Consider the following 17065-nt stretch of genomic DNA (forward strand, 5'->3'; position numbering starts at 1 on the left):
CACACATTTTTCCCCTCTAAGGTGTATTCTTGCCTGGGAGAAACATCTAAGCACTATGTCCAAGTTTTCTAAGTGCTCTTTATTGGTCTACCGGTTATTAATATGTCATTGTCCATGGTCACTGGAAAAGAGCACAGGCTGATGATACCCCAAATGGCAATCTTGTATATTGGTATAAACCCTTATGTGTACGAAGTGTAGCATATTTCTGGCACTCCTCATCCAGTCACAACTGCAGGTAGGCACGGCTCAGGTCCACCTTCATGAAGGACAGCACCCCCACCCACTTTGCAAACAAGTCCTCTCTGCGAGGTTTTGGGTATTTATCCAGCTGTGAAAAGTGGTTTACAGTTTGCTTAAAATTCCCACAAAGGCAAGCTGAGCCGTTACCTTCACTCTCCAGCCTCCTGATTTCAGCCTTTACTTTTGCCTGCAAGGCAATTGGGAACCGGGCGGGTCCTGGAAAATCTCGGAATTGCTTCCCGGCCAACATGTAAAGTGGTTTTGGCCCCTTTGATAGTCCCAAGTCCTTCCTGAAATATTTCTGGGTATTTCACTAGGACTTCACTGAGGCAGCACTTCCCCAATCAAAACATATTGAGCCAATCAAGGTGAATCTTTCTCAACCAATTTCACCCCAATAGCCTTGGACCCAAGCCTTTTACTACCATCAGTGGTACCTGCACCAACTGCTTCTCATAGAAGACCGGAACCGAAGTTCCTTGAAAGTTGCCACCCAGGTTGACAGGGCTGTTAAGAAGTCATACAGTGTTTTAGCTTTTATTAATAGAGGGATCGAGTTCCGGAACCAAGAGGTTATGGTGAAGCTGTACAAAACTCTGGTGCGGCCGTACTTGGAGTATTGCGTACAGTTCTCGTCACCGCATTATAAGAAGCTTTGGAAAGGGTGCAGAGAAGATTTACTAGGATGTTGCCTAGTATGGAGGGAAGGTCTTACGAGGAAAGGCTGAGGGACTTGAGGCTGTTTTCATTCGAGAGAAGAAGGTTGAGAGGTGACTTAATTGAAACATATAAAATAATCAGAGGGTTAGATAGGGTGGATAGGGAGAGCCTTTTTCCTAGGATGGTGACGGCGAGTACGAGGGGGCATAGCTTTAAATTGAGGGGTGAAAGATATAGGACAGATGTCAGAGGTAGTTTCTTTACTCAGAGTAGTAAGGGAATGGAACGCTTTGCCTGCAACGGTAGTAGATTCGCCAACTTTAGGTACATTTAAGTCGTCATTGGATAAGCATATGGACGTACATGGAATAGTGTAGGTTAGATGGGCTTGAGATCGGTATGACAGGTCAGCACAACATCGAGGGCCGAAGGGCCTGTACTGTGCTGTAATGTTCTATGTTCTATGTATCCTTGATCTGTAACAGCGTATACTGTGCTCTCTCACATTGCCACCGAAATAACTGCAAAGTGGCTGGTATCCCATCACCAAGTCACCCTTTATTTATTTGTGCGCAGTACACTGGCTGTGGCCAACCAGCTCAGAGTCAGTCGCCTTAGCTCGAGATTCTCATCTCCTGCTTAGTCAGCCAGCTTATATTAGTCCTGATTGGCTCAGGTTAACAACCTTAATCAATGTTCTCATAGTCAATGAGGTCAACCTGGTTCCAATTACTATGTCTCTTTAATCATTAAGATGAGTTTCTAAGATGCCCCGAGATTTGCACATAAAAATTAACGAGAACCAGTAAGGATAGACAACACTTTGCAATAAGAATAGGAATGGGCAAACATGAGAAAGACAGAGATAGGGCTCAAAATCGTATTAGAAAGCTTTACATTTTATTCATGTCTTTAAACTGTAACACTTGCAAAGTCTGGGGATGAAAGATATGTGATTTCCACATACTAATCTCTTTGTTTAGTTTGGATTTTATCCTTGTGGCATATGGGTTATAATTATTTAAGTCAGTAGTTTCAGAACCATAATTCTAAAGCAGTATAAGTAAAATAAAATGACTGAAGGCTTCCTGGAGTGTTAACGGAAGTCTGTTCATTTTATAATAAAAGGAAAAATGCTGCACATGCTGGAAATCTGAAACAAACACAGAAAATGACGGAGAAACTTGGCGGATCTGGCAGCATCCATGGAAACAGAAACACAGTTCGTGTTTTGAGTCTGGAGAAGAAGGCGGAAAATTAAAATAACATTAAGCCATTAGCTTTGTAGTTGGTAGGATGAGCGAGTTCTTTTTGTTTAAATTTCTTTTCACTTAGTTAAGAGCTTGGAGTTCGGTTTGAAGACGACCAACTGGAAACAGAAGCAAGAATAGTTTCTCCTAGAAAAAATGGTGTTTGTTCAGTTCAGTTGCGGAAATAGGGTACAATGAAACAACATAGTTTGCAAAAATCTATAGGTCAATAGTGTTTGGTTGGAAATCTGTAGATTGTTAGATGACTGAGAAAGTCAAAAAAGTCAAGATACAGATCTGATAGGGAAGAAAAATGCCTCTGGGTTTTAATTACCAATAAAATAATGGTGTTGGGGAATAGACAAGATTTGGTTTTGCTGGATAACAAAGAACAAAGAAACCTACAGCACAGGAACAGGCCCTTCGGCCCACCAAGCCTGCGCCGATCAAGGTCCTCTGTCTAAGCTGTCATCTATTTTCTAACGGTCTGTGTCTATTTGCTCCCTGCCCATCCATGTACCTGTCCAAATATATCTTAAAAGACGCAAACGTGTCTGCGTCTACCACCTCCGCTGGCAACGTGTTCCAGGCACCCACCACCCTCTGTGTAAAGAACTTTCCATGCATATCTCCCTTAAACTTTCCTCCTCTCACTTTGAACTCATGGCCCCTAGTAATTGAGTCCCCCACTCTGGGAAAAAGCTTTTTGCTATCCACCCTGTCTATACCTCTCATGATTTTGTAGAGCTTGGATGTAGACCTTGGAGATTTTTGGATGTTTAAAATCTTTAAAGTGCGTTTCGTGCTTATAGTTTGTTTTTTTTATATATATATTCTTGTATGGTTTGTGTACTTTGCTGATTGGTCATGCAAAGAATCACAGAGTTGTACAGCATGGAAATATAGCTTCAGTCCATCACGACCACGCTGACCAGATATCCTAAATTACTCCAGTCACATTTGCTAGTATTTGGCCCATATCCCTTTTAACCCTTCATATTCATATACCCATCCAGATGCCTTTTAAATGTTGTAATTATACCCACCTCTTCTTCTGGCAGCTCATTCCACAAGCACACAATCCTCTGTGTGGAAAAAGTTGTCTCTTAGGTTCCATTAATATCTTTCCCCCTCACCTTAAATCTATACCCTCTAGTTTTGGTCTCCCCTAACCTGGGAAAAAGACCTTGGTTATTCACCCTATCCATGTCCCTCCTGATTTTATAAACCTCTATAAGTTCACCCCTCAGCCTCCAACATTCCACAGGGGAGCACAGTGGCTCAGTGGTTAGCCTTGGGTGACTGTCTGTATGGAGTTTGAATGTTGCCCCTATGTCTGTATGGGTTTCCTATGGCTTCTCCGGTTTCCTCCAACAGTGCAAAAATGTGCCGGTTAGGTGGATTGGCCGTGCTATATTGCCCCATAGTGTCTAGAGTAGGATATGCAAGGATAAGGTAGGGGGTGGTTCTGGGAGAGATGCTGCTCGCAGAGGCAGAGTGGACTTGATGGGCTGAATGGTCTGCTTCAACAGTGTAGCGGTTCAATGAAAATAGCCTCGGTGTATTCAGCCTCTCCCCATAGCTCAAACCTTCCGACCCCGACAACATCCTTTTAAGTCTCTCCTGCATCCTTTAAAGTTTCACAACATCTTTCCTATAACAAGCAAATCAGAATTAATCGCAGTACTCCAAAAGTGGCCTAACCATTGTCCTGTACAGCCGCAACATGACCTCCCAGTGCCCGTACTCAATATACTGACCAATAAATGGCCAGTGAACTGAGTGGCATGCCAGAAGGCAGTTAACTATGGGTTTTTAATCACATGTAGGCCAGGGTCAATAGATGTGAAGCTGGAAAAGCACAGCATCCAAGGAGCAGCCCTCCTAATCACATGTAGGCCAGACTGAGAGAGGACAGCAGATGGGTTTTTATGTCAATCGACAGTGGTAACCTGATAATATTATGATAACATGATAATAACATGATAGCATGATAATATTATGCCTGCTTTTTAATTCCAGATTTTTATAAAATTCAAATTTCACCATGCGCTGTTGTGGGATTTGAATCTATGTCACTAGAACATTAATCTAGTGTTCTAAATGACTGAACCAGTGATATTAACACTACACTACCCCCGCCCATTCTACCTCTTACATAATAAACTTCTGTTTTATAGTTAAAACCAAATCTACCCCCTTGTGTGTTTAGTTTACAGTGAAAGGCCACAACATTAAATAGGACAAAACAAAAATAATAATGGTTTTAAGTCTGGGATCTGACTTGATCAGCTGGGATCATAACACTTGCAACAGAAGGTCAATTCTACAGTAAGCACTGTTGTGCTGAACAAAGCATAATTCTTTTTCATACATATTAACAGAAATTGAATTTCATGTTTTAAATATGCACAGGAGGCCTAAGATTGACATTAGTCTGTTGTATATTGATCTCTCTATTTGCATCTCTATCCATTGGTTCTTCTCTCTATCCAAATTTTAGATATATGATCAGATGGATAGATGGTAGCACCAATAAATAGGTTGATGGATAAATAAAAGAATTAGATAGATAGATACAAGATTAAATAAATGTAAGACAGGGAGACAGACTACAGGAGATTAAGCAGTGTTTTTTCAATCAGCTGTATTCTTGTCTCAAGACATGACTGCATCCACTATCATATGGTCTTACAGAACCTGTAAGAATCTGGCTTGCTCATTCCTGGGAGAGGTAAAGAGAGAGCTGTAATAGTTTTGGCAGAGAGCTGGACAAATCATTCCAAACAGGTACACAATGCTGACACATTCAAGATGGATGGAGATAAAACAGCCAGTCCAACAGACATGTTTGTATAATCGAACAAACTGTTAGATTAAGAAGATAGGGCCAATAGACAGGTGGACAAACAGCTAGACAGACATAGGACCAGTGGATAGACTGACAGGAAACAAAGCAGATAATTAAGGATTCAACACACAGGCAAAGCTCCAAAGACAGTGGGAGACATGGACAAAAAGATAAAGACATTGAATGAGAGCAGAAGAGAGGGAAAGAGAGATAGAAAAACTACAAGATGGACAGAAAGCGAAAGAAAGACACGGGCAGGGAGAGAGTGACAGTAAGAGACAGAGAGAGAGTCGGACAGCTGAGGAAGACAGACACAGTTATGTGGTCAGAGAGAGAGACACACGCACAGATACATGGAGAGAGACAGAAAGGCATAAAGTGAGTCAGGGACAAAGAGACAGACACAAAAAAAAATGAAGAAAGATGTACAGGTAGAGAAATATTTAGAGACTGGAATATGGACAATGGAAGACAGAGAATGATAGAGAGAAAGACCCACCGAAGAAGTAGCATAGGTTTGTGTTGCCATAAGTTTGTGGCTTGGGGTATTCTGCACATTGGAGGGAAGGTTCTCCTTGTCTCTGCTCATAATCTATGTCCTTCAATGGTTTCCGATTTACCTATGGATGAGTTCTGTCTGACTTAGGTAAATGCTACATACTCCAATTTTCGATTATTTCTTCAATGTCCCTTGCTCATGACTGCCGAGAACATCACCGCTCTTTCAATAAATTCATTCTTGTTCTGAACAGTCAGAGCATAAATAGAGACACAGACAGAAAAATAAATCGAGGGAGACTCAGAAATGCAAACAAAAAGTGCAGAAATAACTACGTAGAGTGAAGGGATATGTCCAAGTGTAGCCGTCCATAAAGTGGAATAATCTGGGTATTTCAAGCTCAAAACTTAGACACTGACCTGTTTTCACAGTAGATTATCTGCAGATCCAGACTGACCCGGGAGACAAACATGTGGCACTCAATCCGAACCTCATTGATGGTGGAAGGCGGGAGAGTATGGGCGAGAGCCACCATCCCCATAAAGCTGGTGGGAACAGCACGAGCATGAGGCAACAAAATCCGAGATCGCAAACGCCCTGTGACATGGATAACCTGTGACAGAAAGAGCCATTTACAGATTACTGAAAGGTCGGGATAGAGTGGACGTTGGGAAAATGTTTCCATTAGGAGGACAGACTAAGACTCAAGGGCATAGCCTTAGTGTAAAGGGAAGACCCTATAGAACGAAGATGAGGAGAAACATCTTCAGCCAGAGAGTGGTACTTCTAAGGAATTCACTGCACAGAAGGCTACAAAGGCCAGATCATTGAGCATACTTAAGATAGAGATAGATAGGTTCTTGATTGTTAAGGGGATCAAAGGTTATGGGGCCAGGGCGGGAGAATGGGTTGAGAAACTTATCAGCTACGATTGAATAGCAGAGCAGACTTGACGGGCTGAAAGGCCTAATTCCTGCTCCTGTGTCATAGGGTCTTACTTTCACCCTGATGTTTGGAATTCCCCTCTTTAATCTATCGAGCCTTCATCCCACCCCTGAGAGGCCAAGTAGCATGACCCAAACATCATTTAAAATTCAACACAATGCTGATTAGTTCAGTTGGTAGAGTACAAGACCCTTAATCGCAGGATTGTGGATTTGAGCACCACACTGGGCACCATTGCTTGTTCTTCCACATAAGTCACAAAAAGCTAGCATCCAAGTTCAGCAGGTGATAGGGAAAGCAAATGTAATGTTGATTTTTGTTTCAAAGAGAATGAAGTATAAAAATGGGAAAGTCTTGCTAGCTAGTCAGACCACAGCTGGCGGCAGTCCAGTGAAGACTAGACTGACTCTGGGTATAGAGGTAACTTCTCATGAGAAGAGGTCGAGCAGATAGGACCTGTACTCATTGGAGTTTAGAAGAATGAAAGCTGACCTTATTAAAACGTACAAGACTTTTAGCGGGCTTGACAGGGCAGATACGGAGAGGTTGTTTCCCCTTGTGGCAGAGTCTATGACCAGAGGGAATAAGGGGTCACCCATTTAAGACAGAGATGAGAAGTTTCACTCAGACGGTAGAGAAACTGTGGAATTCTTTACCACAGAGGGCTGTCAAGGCTGGATCTTTAAGTATATTCAAGGCTGTAAGAGATTCGAGGATTATAGGGAAAAGGCAGGAAAGTAGAGTTTAGGATTATCAGAACAGCCACCATCTCACTGAATAGTGGGCAGGCTGAATGGTTTACTTCTGTTCCTATGTCTTACAGTCTTAAAATACGTTGGTAAATGACCATTTTATGCTCAGCAAGCTCCCAAAAGCAGCAGTACATTGACTGCCCTGATAATTGGTTTTTAGTAATGTTGGATATGGGGTAGATATTGACCTGGGCGCCATAAAGACCTCTCCTGTTTCTCTTTCCACAAATAGCCTTAAGCCTGAAAAATCCACTTAAACAGGCAGGCAGGGATCTTTCTTGGTTCAAAATCCCATAGAACCATAGAATCCCATGCTCAAGACAATTTAGAAACTAGTCCTTCAGTATGGACCACACTGGCCAGAAAAGATGAAGGGAGAGATACGGAAGTGGAAAACAAATGTGGATAAAACGGAGCAGAGAGAATTGGACAGGAGCTTAATGAAGACTGCACTCCAAATTTTGTATTCAGTTTAGTAGAAGCGATCGAATGTTTTCGACTGTATCCTGTTTTGTGATTCAGCCACAAGGGGGCAATGCTGCGCCACAGTCTGACAATTCTTCGCTTCCCGAGGAAAATGTCAAAGATTGTCAGCCTGTATTTCCCTCTTTACTCATTGCTCTTGCTCGCACGCAGTAGATTCCAAAGCAGGCCAGGATCCCCCCCCCCCTTAATATTAAGAATTCTTCAACATCACATATTGTTGATTGTCAAGGTGAAATGAGAATGGTACCAGGACTCCAAAAGCGAGATTATGAGATTAAATGAAATGGACTTGAATTCCCCAGAATATAAAAGGTTTAAAAGAACAATTAAATTCACGTGTTTCAGATTGTGGAAGGAATTGATAGCGTAGATAAGAGAAATGTTTCTTGCCAGTGGTTGTAGGAGAAGGGGGAGAACCTCGGGTAAGGGGATATCAAAGCACGGCCATTCAGGGAAGATATGAAGTGTGATAATGATGCGGAACTCTCCTGCAAAAAGAAAAACAGTGGTCACCACAATCTCAAGGATTCATTGCAAAACCAAAACAAAAAAATTTTTCTGCAAGCCAAGGGACACAGAGCCAAGGAGGACAAAAGAAGGATAGAGTGCGTCCCACTGAAGGGCAGCAAAACTAGCTCAAAGGGACTGAATGGCCTCCCATAGATTTCATGAAGCCTCCTGACAGGCTGAAGAAATGAGAAAGTGACCATGGACAAGCGACTGAATTAAGGGTGCCCTGTATTCATCCTGAATCATGGGGGGCTCTGGTTATTCAGCCTACCCATGTGTTTCTCCAGCGTCAGGGAGACCAAAACTAGAGGGGCATAGGTTTAAAGTGAGAGGGGAAAGATTTGAAAGGGACCTAAGGGGTACATGTTTCATGCAGATAGTGGTGCATGTATGGAACGAGCTGCCAGAAGTGGTTAACGCTGGTACAATTACAACATTTAAAAGGTATCTGGATGGGTACATGAATAGGAAGGATTTAGACGAATATGAGCCAAATGCTGGCCAATAGGACTAGATTAATTTAGAAAATCTGATCAGTATGGACGAGTATGACCAAAGGTACTGTAGAACTCTATGACTCTATGTTTCTTGATTGACCTACTCACCCACAAATCTACATCAGAAAGGAGGTGAGGCTGCGTCATGAGGAAAGGCTGAACAGATTGGGGCTTTTCACTCGAGCAGAGACTACAGCTAACAGGAGCTCACAAGATGCGAGGATCAAGTCCCACTCCACAGCTTGAGCGCAAAAAACACAACAGAAATTCACCCAGTGGGAGTGCTTTGAGATCGAGATCGAGATCGAGATATTTAATGTATCTGTCCGCACAGCCATATGTTAAAAAATACCATCACACTATTTGGAAGAAGAGTTTTCCCCTGTGTGCTGGTCCAATGTTTATCCCATAATCCACATCATGAAAATTTGATCATGTCACTGCTTTTGGGAGTTTGCTACACCTACATGACTTCAAAGGCACTATACAAAAACACATCTTTCTTTTGTTTTAAAATCATGAAGGGATTTGACAGGGTAGGCATACAACTTGGAGAGGATCTTCCATATTCTACAGAAACCAGAATTAGTGGACCCATCAGTTGAAAACAGCCACAAACTAAGTCCTACACAGGAGAACTGTCTTTATCCTGAGAGTACAAGGTATAGAACTAAATGAATACAGCAGGCCAAGCAGCATCAGAGGAGCAGGAAGGCTGTCGTCTCAGGCCTAGACCTTTCTTTTCTGAAGAAGGGTCTAGGCCCGAAATGTCAGCCTTGGGAACTCACTCTCACAGGGGGAGGTCGACACAAATAGCACAGACACGCTGAGGGAAGGCTAATCAGTCTATCAGGATTAGGATAGTAGGTTTAAATGAGGAAAGGTGGGAGAATAAACATCAGCATGGACTGGTTTGGCCAAATGGACTCTTTCTGTACCTGTGACAAAGTTTTGAGGAAGTTTGGAAGAGAGAGGCAGGAAACAGATCATTGGGTGAGAAACAGTAAAGGAGACAGAGATCTATTGGAATCACTAAAACACTGTGCCACGGTGCAGATGCCCCTGTGCACATGAATAGGTTTCTACTGTAGTGGTAATACTCCAGTGAGTAAAGAGCTGAGATATAAACAGCCTTTCTATGTAAAGCACAGTCTGGCTGTGTTGTAATGCAGAAGCTGCTGTGCTATCTGGCTGTGTTCTTATCAAGGTGAGAGATGAGAGGGCTGGAGACAAAACATTTTATTACTGTACAATCAGGACAACATTCAACATTCCCTGGCTCCCTCTGCAGTTGCACACTCAAGGCTGTTCCATAGTTAGACATTTGCAGACATGGGAGGAAAACTTAAGCACTTATTCATGACTCATATTTAATAAAACGTGTCTATCTTCATAATGTATTAACCTTTCAGCATTCTCAACATTGATTTCGGTCAATCTCCCTTTGTCCAGCAGAAACTAAGCCTGGGGTGTAACGGAGAGAGGGTGTAAATGGTGAGTGCTGAGGGTATGTGGTAAATGAGGTGGAGACAGAGCAGCGAGAGGGGGACGGTGAGTAGGGTTGAAGGTGAGGTGGGAGGGGTTAGAGACAGTGAGGAGAGACAGGGAGCAGGGATGGAGATGGCGAGGGAAAGGGAAGGGGACAAGGGTAGAGACAGTGATGGTGAGAAGGATTGAAGGCGATAGCGAAGAGGTTGAATGGGTTAAGAAGTAGTTGGGGAGTAAAGAGGTTTGGGGAGATAGGGAGTTGGAGGAAGGGACAAGAGAAGAGGTGAGGGGAAATGGGACATATCGCAGCATAAGGAATCACAAATTTAAGACGGAGATGAGGATGAATTTCTTCTCTCAGAGGTTAGCAAATCTGTGGAATTCTTTACTGTACAGCGCTGTCCAACTGGGTCATTAAGTATATTCAAGGCTGAGATAGACAGATTTTTAATCAGTAAGTGATTCAAAGTTTATGGGGAAAAGGCAGTGGAGTGGAGTTGTGGATTATCAGATCAGCCACCACTTCATTGAATAGTGGGGCAGCTAAATAGCCTACTTCTGCTCCTTTGTCTTTGGTCTTAAAATATGTTAGCAAATGGCTATTTTGTGCTCTGTAAGATCCCACCAGCAGCAGTGCATTGAAATTGCCCATAATTGGTTTTTAGTAATGGTCTACTTCAGTTCTTACATTTTATGGTGTGATGGGCTGGGGCAAGGAAGAGAATGGGAGCAAGTTATGATTTGTGAGCAAGATTAACACAATGTGGTTGGAAGGGAGAAAGCACAAGGTTTAACAAGGAAACACTGTTCATGGTTTTACACATGACTAATCTTCAGGAATGAGTGCAACCCATTGGACAATATGTTTAAGAAGGGAATTCCTCTTGCAGCATCACTGTTAGATCAATGATACAAACTCAGTATTACTGTCTACAACACTGAATATGTGAGCATGTCTTACTAACACTGCAATGGCTAACATTTCTGTGCTCGTGACTGGATGCTCTTGGGTGTGAATGCTACAGTTAATGTAGTCTTGGCCAGAGTAGCAATCCAGGGGGAAGAGTTTCTAACCCCCACTCACCTTATATCCTGAAGATTTGACATGAACCCCTCGCTTGGTCAGCGTTGACTTCATGCGAATGAAGAACGTGCGCTCCAACACATTATCATCGCCCAGGAGACTGGGGCTCCCAGAGTCTGTGAAAATCACAAAGAGACTGCGATAGTGGGTGACCTAGTAATGACCCCAATAAGTGATTCCCACTCCACCCACACTAATTACAGACTCAAAGCCAACAATGTGCAAATTAGCAACACATGACTAATGTAGTCTACTCATTTAAACATTTCACAGTAATAAATGTAAAGGCTTACAAAAAGTTCAACAGCACTGTCTAAGAGCGAACTGTCTCTAGATATTCGTGCGCAATCATTTGTTATTTTTTACTGTAACATTCATGTCTAATAACAATCACTAACCAGCCAATGTCCATCCAACATAATAGACTCCACTGACGTCTCTTTAATATCATTTGATTTACCCACTGTTGAAGCCCCTTGTTCAACATGAATTTAATATAACTTACCATATCCATTACCTGTTCAAAACTACATTCTATCCATTCAGCTGTTTGCCATCGCTATGTCTTCTCCACTTGCTATCTATCGCAGGTGATTTTATTTATCTAATAGTACTCGCCAGTGACCAAATTTTATTGCAGTAAATCACCAAGGCTGCTATACAAGTGAAATATCAGGACAGTTTTGTAACTTGAAATTGAAGTGCTGCATATTTTGAAGCTGTGCAATATGATAGTGCTATTTGAAGCACTGGTGTGGTGGGGGAAGTGGGGGCAGAATTCCAGGCTGAACTGCACCACGAGTCAAGGAAATCCTGCCTGACAATAGTCCTTTGATTGGTTGATCCGCACAGTGTTAGAAGCTCTAAGTACCAGGGCAGTAGAAAGAGAAACATCCAGAGCCTGTAAACAGAAAACATTCTCTTTCTCTCTCCATGTGGGAAAAAGATTTTTTAAAAAATGGAAATCTTAAAAGAAAGAATTCTAACAGGAAAAGACTGAGGTCCATCTGATCATACATTAAACTGAAGAATGACCATGACCCCACAAAAAAAGTGTCTTGATGCAAAAAGTCAAAACTCATGTTTGAAATTTGGAGATGTGATCGTCAGAATTGTTTTTACCCTGTCAATATTCTTTTTCCACTTGTAGTAACTTTGTTAAACTATCAGTCTTTTCTTTGTTTTAATCATGATTGTGTGTATGTACTTGGAGTTTTTGAAGGGATATATAGATTATAGATCTTTTCTTTGCTTTTTTGCTAAATGGATTATAATAAATTGAATTACTTCTCTGCTACTTATAAAACCTGGTGTGAATTGCTTTTGACCCGAAAGGCAGCCCAGCAAACTGGTCATATTGGTGCCCGTTGGGATTTTGCACATTTTGGGATGAGTCATGAAACAGTCTTAGTCACTGCACTGTGCTAAATTTTTTAAAATCTCAGTCAGAGTGTCATTTGTAGGAGTAGCTCCATTGTCCAACATGGGGGGACAAATCCATCCCAAACATTATTTGGACATTCTTCCGTCTCCTCGCTGGAAGGTTTACGGAGATTGGATGTCTGTTGAGAGGTTATCATCTAGATTAGCAAATGCAACTCCCAGTGGTGAACCATTTCAACTCCCCCTCCCACTCCTGAGACAACATGTCCATCCTGGGCCTCTTGCACTGCCACAACGACGCAGTGGAGATGGGATACATCGTATATTTTAAAAATCAAAGTGGATTGTTTCTTGTTAGTTAGGGAATCCAATGTTAACATAGCGGTAGATAGAAATGTGGAATTTGAAATAGGCTATTGAATAGTAGAGCAGACTTGAGGGGTTGAATGGTCTACTTCTGCTCCTACTTTCAATGTTCGTATACTTACCCCCATCATCTTCACTGCAGCTAACTGGTTCATCCCATGTCTGAGCCCAGGCAGTGAGTGGTGCTAGAGACTGTTCAACTCTGGGAGCACAACGGCTAATCTAAGATAACAAATTGTAGAGCTGGATGAACACAGCAAGCCAAGCAGTATCTTAGGAGCAGAAAAGCTGACATTTCGGGCCTAGATTCTTCATCAGAAAAGGGGGATGGGGAGAGGGTTCTGAAATAAATAGGGAGAGAGGGAGAGGTGGATCGAAGATGGATAGAGGAGAAGCTAGGTGGAGAGGAGACAGACAAGTTAAAGAGGCAGGGATGGAGCCAGTAAAGGTGAATGTAGGTGGGGAGGTAGGGAGGGGATAGGTCAGTCCGGGGAGGACGGACAGGTCAAGGGGGCGGGATGAGGTTAGTAGGTAGGAAATGGGGGTGCAGCTTGAGGTGGGAGGAGGGGATAGGTGAGAGGAAGACAGTTTAGCGAGGCGAGGACGAGCTGGGCTGGTTTTGAGATGGAGCGGGGGAGATTTTGAAGCTGGTGAAATCCACATTGATACCATTGGGCTGCAGGGTTCCCAAGCGGAATATGGGTTGCTGTTCCTGCAACCTTCAGGTGGCATCATTGTGGCACTGCAAGAGGCCCAGGATGGACATGTCATCTAAGGAGTGGGAGGGGGAGTTGAAATGGTTCACCACTGGGAGTTGCATTTGCTAATCTAGATGATAACCTCTCAACAGACATCCAATCTCCGTACACCTTCCAGCGAGGAGATGGAAGACTGTCCAAATAATGTTTGGGATGGATTTGTGCCCCCATGTTGGACAATGGAGCTACTCCTACAAATGACACTCTGACTGAGATTTTAAAAAATTCAGCACAGTGCAGTGACTAAAACTATTTCATGACTCATCCCAAAATGTGCAAAATCCCAACGAGCACCAATATGACCAGTTTGCTGGGCTGCCTTGCAGGTCAAAAACAATTCACACCAGGTTTTGTCAGTAGCAGAGAAGTAATTCAACTTATTATAATCCATTTAACAAAAAAGCAGAGCAAAGAAAAGATCTGTAATCTATATATCCCTTCAAAAACTCCAAATACATATACATAATCATGATTAAAACATGAGTTCCAAAGTCACACAGTCCTCTCAGAGAAAAGATTTCTCCTCATCACTGTCCTGAAAGGGTGCTCCCTAAATTCAAAGTAGTGCTCCATAGTTCCAGGCCCAACAAATGGTGGGTGGCTATTAGAAACTGGTACAGACTGCCTTAAGTTGTAACTGGAAAAAGAATCAGTGCTATTCTCCCCACAATGAATGCACAGTCTTTGAGCGTATTCATGTCAGAGACAGAAGAATGTTTGGATTCTTCCTTCACTGTACTGAATACAGAAGCAGGCTTGAGGGGCCAAATGATCGACTGTTATTCCTACATCTGGTCTCAAGATGTCTTAGAATTAATCATGGCCCAGTAGTCACACCAGGGGAGGCACTGGCTTGGTAATGTTCTTGCTAGACTGTTAATCCAGAGACCCGGATAGTGTTCTAGGACCCAACTTCAAATCCCACTACATCAGATAGTGGAATTTGAATTCATAAAAAAAAATCTGGACTTAGGGATCTCCTGTTGACTATGAATCCACTGCCAATTGTCAGAAAAACCCTTCTGAATTACTGCCATCCTTATTTTGTCTACCTACATGTGACACCAGGCCTACAACAATATGGTTGACTCTTATCTGCCCTCTCAGTAATCAGGGATGGGCAATAAACACTGGCTTAGCCAGCAATGCCCACATTCCAAGAACAAATTAAAAAAGGTCATAAGGATCTGAGTTCCGGGGCTGGAGCACACATATCAAGATTGACTTTACACAGCAGTTCTGAGGGTGTGCTGCATGTCAAAGGTGCTATCTTTCAGATGAGACAGCTTAAAAAAATTCATTGCGCTATTTCGATGATATGCAGCGAAAGGTCTCCCCACTGTCTTGGCCTGTAAATATATCCCTCAATCAACATCACTAAAACAGCAGATTATGTGGTCATGTTCAGACTGTTATTTGTGGGAGTTGCTAAGTCCAAATTGGCTGCTGTATTTCCCACAGTACAACAGTGGCTCCAATGAGATGGATAGGGTCTTGATCGTTCAGGCAATCATGGGTTACAGGGAAAGGGCAGGAAAGTGGGCATAAATAATGTCAGATCAACCATGATTCTAATCAGCAGCACTGCAAGGCTCAAGGGGCTGAATGGCCTTTATCTTATGTTCTTATTCATTATATTCATTAACTGGAAAGCACTTTGGAGCATTCTGGGTTTGTAAAAAGCACTTTATAAATACAAGCCTTTTTTTTCCATTACAACATTGAAAAGGATAAATTTTCAATGCTCAGTAGGTGCAGTGGGACCAAGTATGTAACTGCTTCAGACAGACAGCATAGGCACAATGCGCTGAATGGCCTTATGTTGCAAGATTCTGTGAATTTGAAGATGAAGGAGGATACTGAAGATCTGTACTTCCTTTGCTTACTGTGATCTGCCTGTACTGCTTGTAGAAGCTTTTCACTGTATTTCGGTACATGTGACAATCAATCAATCAGTTTTTTTTGGACAGGGATGGCGATGAAATGGGGAAGGGAGAGTAATGGGCCAGCATTCTCTGGGATAAAGGGAAAAAGACTGGATTATCTTGCTGGAATTAAGTCTACCTCAGTCCTTCTGAGTTAGCACCATCGTGACTGTCTAGAAAACAAACGGGGTGAATTCCATTTTAAGAGCCTGCAGCTGTACTGCAGAATTCGGACTGCTGGAGGCTATGGCTTTGTAGTTCATACTTTCTCTCATAATTCTTATAAATCTTTCATTAATTCTTGAAATTAAAATAAAAAGAATAATAAAAGATTAGATGGTCGTGCACTTGCTTCTTATTCATTCCTTGTACCTACGTGCAGATAATAAAATCAACCATGTTATTCGAAAAATTGTATGAGGGGGGCTGTTCACCCAACACCTTGGGCAGTTGTACTTATTGAAGGATGGCACATAATTAGGGTGGCATAGATCTTCCAACCCTTGTTCACTTCAAACAATGTTCTTTCTGGATAGTTTCTGTTCACCTCGCAAACTGTGGACAGACAGGAATGGTACAGATCTCATGCCGCAGTGTATGAGAAGCCCATTCAGCCCATAGTGTCTGACTGCTTTCTAAGAAAGCCAGTGCAATCAGTTCTATTCTCCACAGAGGCCTGCACACTCTTCCTTTTCAGATGACATTTTAATTCCCTTTTGAAAAACTTAATTGATTCTGCCTTCTCCAGACTCTCAGGCAGCTCATTCCAGAACCTAACCTGTCTAAGTGATAACATGTTTTTCTCATGTTGTTGGTACGCCTTTCACCATTTGCTTCTTTTAAATTTGTGTCCTCTTATTCTTAATCCTTTCACAAATAGGAAAAGCTTCTCCCTATTTATTCTGTCCAGACCCCTTACGATTTTGAACATCTCAATCAAATCTTCCCTCGACCTTCTCTTCTATTAGGAAAACAATACCAGTTCATCCAGTCTTTGGAAGGGAGCTTTTGAATCCCTGAAACCATTCTTGTGGATCTTTTCTGCCTCTAAGAAAGTTTAGAGTAAGTTTTCATTAAGTTCTTTCCTGTAAGATTTCAAACACTGGGCAGAAATGGAATTAGAAGACAACTTACATTTAATAAAGCACCTCTCACAACCTGAGGACATCCCAAAAAGCTCTGTTTTTTAAGTATGGTCATTGAAACTTGGAAATGCAGCAGACAATTGGCACACAGAAAGCTTCCAAAAACAGCAATGTAATAACGACTGCAGTTGTGATGTTGATTGAGGGATAAATACTGACCATGATAAGTCCACCGCTCTTCCTCAAAATAGGCTCATGGGATCTTTTACATGCACCTAATAGC

At 42.3% G+C, this 17065-nt stretch overlaps 1 protein-coding gene across 7 annotated transcripts in view; it reads right to left on the reverse strand.

The window, feature by feature from the left end:
• npas1 (neuronal PAS domain protein 1) overlaps window positions 1–17065 on the reverse strand; it is a 392502-nt gene that overhangs the window by 26813 nt on the left and 348624 nt on the right. For all 7 annotated transcript variants that reach the window (XM_048522247.2, XM_048522249.2, XM_048522251.2 and 4 more), the window contains 2 exons: window positions 11266–11381; window positions 5923–6116 (listed from right to left, as the gene is read on the reverse strand). In XM_048522247.2, the coding sequence (XP_048378204.1) occupies window positions 5923–6116; window positions 11266–11381 (310 nt within the window). The remainder of the gene's footprint in view (window positions 1–5922; window positions 6117–11265; window positions 11382–17065) is intronic.

This window comes from Stegostoma tigrinum, chromosome 39, assembly GCF_030684315.1.
Source record: "Stegostoma tigrinum isolate sSteTig4 chromosome 39, sSteTig4.hap1, whole genome shotgun sequence".
NCBI classification, from domain to species: Eukaryota; Metazoa; Chordata; class Chondrichthyes; order Orectolobiformes; family Stegostomatidae; genus Stegostoma; species Stegostoma tigrinum.